The 5793-nt window shown below is 35.3% G+C and overlaps 1 protein-coding gene across 1 annotated transcript; it reads left to right on the top strand.

Annotated features, from left to right (window-relative positions):
* Window positions 1-3686: 3686 nt before the first annotated feature.
* Window positions 3687-5385, top strand: LOC122075583 (vignain-like). Its single transcript, XM_042640659.1, has 4 exons — window positions 3687-4373; window positions 4474-4706; window positions 4816-4956; window positions 5082-5385. The coding sequence occupies exons 1-4, from the start codon at window positions 3926-3928 to the stop codon at window positions 5328-5330; spliced, it is 1071 nt and encodes a 356-aa protein (XP_042496593.1). The 5' UTR covers window positions 3687-3925; the 3' UTR covers window positions 5331-5385.
* The last annotated feature ends 408 nt before the right edge of the window (window positions 5386-5793 follow it).

Raw genomic sequence — 5793 nt, 5'->3', positions numbered from 1 at the left:
TATAATCTCTTCTATCAAAAAAAAAAAAAAAAACATTATTTCATGATTTATCACCTAATTAATTTTCTACTCTAATAAAAGAAATTAATTAATTTTTTGAATCCAAAGTCGATTATTGACATTTCTTACTCTATCTGCCACAATTTTGATATGATTTTAAGTCAAATTGATTGTAACTTGGTTTAACCGGTCGTAATAAACCTATTTGAGCCGAGTTATAAAGCAGATTGTGAAATCAATTGTGATCACTCCGAATTGATACTGAGTCAACTCAGTCAATGTGGCGAATTTGATCCCAATTCCTACACCTATAATCAGATCAGTATTCGTTACCTCATTAGGAAGCATGTCGGGTCTTGATCATGTCTTAATTTTTTTATCAAGTCTTAATTAACTGTCTAAATAAACCCATAATTAAAGATCCCATGTGATTTGATTCTAATTGAAATGGTTAAAATATATGAAAAGTTTATTGAAGTACACCAAGATTCCAACTCCCAAAACGAAAAGAAGAAGAAAATAAAAGAAAAGATCCCATTAAAAGGCAAAATTTAGGTTGAGATCAGAGATTCTTTAAATTATGAATTTCTTTGAGATTAATCTAATATTCTAGTCCCAAAAGCACAGGGATTCCACGAAAAGAAGTTTGGATTGGATGAAACTTAAGAATTTGGATTATTAAAATAGTGAAATAATCAAGTTTATTAATATGATGAGCCCATCTTATGAGCCGTGGCAGCAATGTCTTCTGTTTTTATTTGTGGGATGATCTGAATGATACTTCTATAGATGTAATTTTGCACATGTAACTTTCTTTGGATTCTCTTCTGTTTTATACTTAATCGTGAACATGGCAAAGGTTTTGGCTCAAGTAATCAAGTTTAATATGATGATGATCTCATCTTTTGAGTCGTGTGTGCAATGTTTTCTATTTTATATGTGATTATTTGATTGACACGTTTGTAGATGTAATGTGGAACATGTAACTCTTTTTGTTTTATTCTTAAAAGTTCTCTTTGAGTCACGGGTACAAGAGGGTTTTCAAAATTCTTTAAAGGTAACTTACTATTATGTCAAGTTCAAGAGTTTGCACCATTTGGGGCAACCAACTTTGTCAATTGTTTTGTTTTGTGTCTTGCTTGTCATAATTTGTCCTAAGGCTTGTACTCGAGTTCAAGTTCCTTTGTGCACAATTGGGTGCCTAGCCAAGGAGTATCATCAATGTTTCAAAATTTTGGAATCAGATTGGTCTGTTAATTAGATCGAAATCTATCATGACCGATCTTGCTTTCGTATATTCTAGAGCGGACTATTCTAGGGTTTTTAGGATTAATTCAAATCGATTCTAAGTTTTTTGTTCAAATACATAAGTGATAAATGACAACTTTTACCTTCATTAAAATAAATAAATAAATAAATAAATAAATATATATATATCTATTAGATTAAAAAATAAAAAATAAAAATTACAAATTATTTGACACGTTGATAAATATATGTCAATAAAAAAATCTCTTAAATTTTTTATATAATTGGAGCCAATGTGTTGTACTCAGACGTTAGAGCAAATGGTCTAAAATTCTTGACTGATGCAATCGATCAAGCATATGTAATCTCTAACCGTTTTTCTAACAAATATATATATATATATATATATAATTCGTTTTTCTAGACTCTATCAAAATGTTTACCTTGCTAAGCCTATGTTTGGTAGCCCAGAGAAGAAAAGAAAAGAAAAAATAAGAAATTGTGAGAAAATAAAAAGACTACGTATGTTTGGTTATGAAGAGAAGAAAAGAAAAAAATTCAAAAAATTTTGAATTTTAAGAGAGAGATAGACACATAGGAAATCATTATGTAATCATTCATTTTTTGTCTTATTATCTTTCATATTTTCTAATGTTTTCTTATGTTTTTGGCAAGAAAATTTTTGGGAGAGCAAAAGAATATTTCACAATTCCCAAGAGGAATTTTGAATTTGAAAAAGAGAATCTTCTCTTAGGCGAAGACATACCAACTGCAAAGAAAAATTCTTAACCCAAAGAAAAAAGTACAAAAATTGTACATTTTTTTTCTCTTTTATTTTCTTCTCCTGGCTTCCAAACACAGCCTAAGTGGGAAACTTACAAAATTAGAACACATCATGGCCACCATCAATTGATTATGAAATACAAGATTCAATCTCGATACTGATTATTAATTTCAAGATTCTTGGGGACTCCATCATCCTTCAAAGGCATGAGTGGTGCCCAACAAACCTTAAAATAAAAAAATAAAAGATAACTTAGGCATCATCAGGCATTGAACTCATATTTCATTTCTTTCTAATGTCAACTTTCTTACTAGTGATGACTCATGAGGACATATTTTGGGTAACAATCCTTATCTATGGAAGAGTTTTTGGAGCACAATAATGAAATGGCTTCAAGGCGGAGCAACCAAACACAAGTTTGCCAGTAATCTAGTAACACTTTTACAATTCTTCCATTTGTTCCAATGTAAAATAAAAGAAAATAGTATAGAAAAAGAGAAGGAGTTAAATTTTTAACTATAACCTATATCATGTAAGTTAAACAAAGAAAAGAAAAAAAGGGAACCCTTAGGCACCATCATAACAGAACAAGTGTTGGTGGAAACCCTCACCCCCTCGGATCTTGCATGTGGAAGCCTCATGCATCGAATACGTTCTTTTCTTTTGACAGAGTTGTAGGATGGTGTTATAAACAGATGGAGTTTTGGGGGTGGGGGGGGAGAGGGGAGGGGGTGGACTTGCGAGGAATAAGGTCACGAGGATTAGATTATAAAAGTGTAGTAAGAATGAAGGCAATGGTGACAAGGCATAACAATTTGTTTCGGACAATGGCATGTTGTTTCTCCCACTCAATCCCATAAAATGATGGCATATTTTGTAATTTAAACAAAATTAGTGTCATTCTTGGAAATCTATTGACAAAAAGATGAAAGTACTTTTTTTATATTATTAGATCGAATTTTCTTCAGCTATAGTGAGAAAAGAATCTCTTGATCTAACCCTCAAATTGTAATGAGAAATGATATTTTGAAACTTCTCTTCTCCCTAGGAAAACCTAACTGAACAAGCTAAAAAAAAAATTGTGAAGCGTCACTTTTTTTTTCCAGTTTACTTTCACTGCCCTCTCTATTATCCCATAACATGCTGAGGCCCAATCCCACACAACTCTGCCCCCCCAACCACCTTCTAAGCAAACAGGGCCAAAGGCATTGGGCTTTTTTCAATTTTCCCCCCTCTTCTCCTTTTTAAAAAGCCATTGTTTGGTTATCAATAAAAAATAGGGCACTGGAGTACAGGACACAGGACGGTTACTATAATAGGTCTTTACTTCCAACAATCCAACCTGCGTGAAATCGTGCCCCTAAAGTCTCCTTGGCATGACCAACCCGTCACCCCTTGTGAATATCCTAAACAAACAAGTTAGCGTGTTTCGCATGCAAAGATCGATCTACAAAGCAAATTCTATCACATTCCACAATGGCATGCATGGAACTGCACAAACCCAACCATCCTTTATCTTTACATTTCCAGTTTTCCAGTTAAAAGTTCTGACTACAGTAACCATCTGCCTTATGTCACACTACTCATCCTAATAATAAATCAAAAGAGTTGCTTTCTTCTTACTTGTTTGGGTAGATCAGTTTGAACCTCCTTCAAGTGCCAATCCCTTTACAAACATACCCTATAACTGATTTATTCTTGTTACCCATAAGAAACCTTCAAATTCTATAATTTATTATCACTTGTTCTCTTCCCCTGTTATGCCCTCCTATAATTGAATGTGATTGGACAGAATTGGACAGAGGAGGGTACTGAGAGGTTTTCCCTCTTGTGATTGTTCTATATAAACCAGCTTCAACAGGCCTAAGTTTCGCATCAAATTAAGCAATTGAGATGGAGAAGAAAGTGGCTATTCTTTTTGTTCTTTCGTTTGCTCTGTTTCTGGGTTTTGCCCAGAGTTTTGATTTCCAAGAAAAGGATTTGGAGACCGAAGACAGTCTCTGGAGCCTGTATGAGAAGTGGAGGAGTCACCATACTGTTTCTAGAGATCTTTCTGAGAAGCAAAAGCGCTTCAATGTGTTCAAAGAGAATGTCAAGTACATTCATGAATTCAACAAGAAGGACCACCCTTACAAGTTGAAGCTCAACAAGTTCGGAGACATGACCAACCATGAGTTCAAGAGCGTCTACGCAGGCTCCAAAGTGAAGCACCACAGCATGCTGCGAGGGGCTTCTCGTGCCTCCAGTGGCTTCATATACGAGAACTTCGAAAACGTCCCTGCTTCCATTGATTGGAGGGCGAAAGGTGCGGTCAACCCTGTCAAGAACCAAGGCCAATGTGGTAAGCATTTGATACTAAAGATACCCAATCATAGGTTTCATTGAAATTACAATTATTGGGTCTTCTTGGTAGATCTGTTATTTAATGTTATGTGTTACAGGAAGTTGCTGGGCTTTCTCAACTGTTGTTGGTGTTGAGGGAATAAATCAAATCAAGACCAAGAAACTCATCTCCTTATCTGAGCAGGAGCTCGTCGATTGCAGCACTGAGAATTCAGGATGTAATGGAGGACTCATGGATTACGCATACGAGTTCATTAAATCGAATGGAGGGCTCACCACAGAGGCGAACTATGGCTACACAGCCCAAGATGGGTCTTGTGATGCATCAAGGGTAGATTAGTTCGATTCTCTAAATTAAAATTTAAACTCTTTAACTACCCATACATGATACACCCCCGAGATTCTAGATGAGTTGGCCTCAAATTTTCCGGGTTTTGCAGTTGAATGCTCCTTTGGTGATAATTGATGGACATCAAGACGTTCCTGCTAACAACGAGGCTGCCCTGTTGAAAGCCGTCGCAAACCAACCTGTCTCTGTTGCCATTGAAGCCAGTGGTTATGCTTTCCAGTTCTACTCAGAGGTACTTATTAATTAATCACTTCTTAGCAAACCAAAAGTTGAATTAATTTGGTATTTTAACTATATGAAGGGTCAACTCGAATTTAATAATCTTAATTATTACTTGCCATGATTGTTGATGAACAGGGAGTATTCTCTGGACCTTGCGGAACAGAGCTAGATCATGGTGTGGCCATTGTGGGATACGGAGCCGCTGCTGATGGAACCAAGTACTGGATCGTGAGGAACTCATGGGGAGCAGACTGGGGAGAGCAAGGTTACATTAGAATGCAGCGTGGCATCAAAGCTAGTCATGGACTGTGTGGTATAGCAATGCAAGCCTCTTATCCCATCAAAACTTCCCCTAATAGCGAGGCCGTCAAGGACGAACTCTGAGGAAGAGTGAAGATGTTTCATATCAGAGCTTAATAATATCCTCTCTTCTTTGATCTATTGTGGGTTCTCTCGCCGTATCTACTCAGTTACACAGACGCCTTTGTCCTTACATGACACTTAGGGGCCATTTGATAATACTTCTATTCCTGGAGCGTGTTCTTTTACAGAAGTGTCTTTTTTCGATTCCATGCTGTGAAAGCACTTTGACGGAATAGAAACAAAGTTTGATAAAATTATTTCAGAAATGTTCTTAGAACAGGAAAAGAATAGAAACAACGTTTGACAAACACTTTATATAAATTCACTTTTGAACAATGAAATCAATAATTACATACATGCTATTATGGTCAAATTTAACTTAAATAAGGAAATAATTTGTTTATGAAATTATCTTTTAAAATACTATTACTTAAAGGAAATAATAAAATAGAAGCATAAAGAGTTTCCACATTTATCTTAATAA

The sequence above is a fragment of the Macadamia integrifolia genome, chromosome 4 (genome assembly GCF_013358625.1).
Source record: "Macadamia integrifolia cultivar HAES 741 chromosome 4, SCU_Mint_v3, whole genome shotgun sequence".
Lineage (NCBI taxonomy): Eukaryota > Viridiplantae > Streptophyta > Magnoliopsida > Proteales > Proteaceae > Macadamia > Macadamia integrifolia.
Note: the sequence above shows the minus strand (reverse complement) of the source record. Positions and strands in the feature narration are given on the sequence as shown.

Excerpts from the sequence above, each read along its gene's own strand:
- LOC122075583 (XM_042640659.1), top strand. The coding sequence starts at position 3,926 with ATGGAGAAGAAAGTGGCTATTCTTTTTGTTCTTTCGTTTGCTCTGTTT. Across the intron at positions 4,374-4,473 it reads CAAGAACCAAGGCCAATGTG|GAAGTTGCTGGGCTTTCTCA; the intron begins GTAAGCATTTGA and ends TATGTGTTACAG. Across the intron at positions 4,707-4,815 it reads GGTCTTGTGATGCATCAAGG|TTGAATGCTCCTTTGGTGAT; the intron begins GTAGATTAGTTC and ends CGGGTTTTGCAG.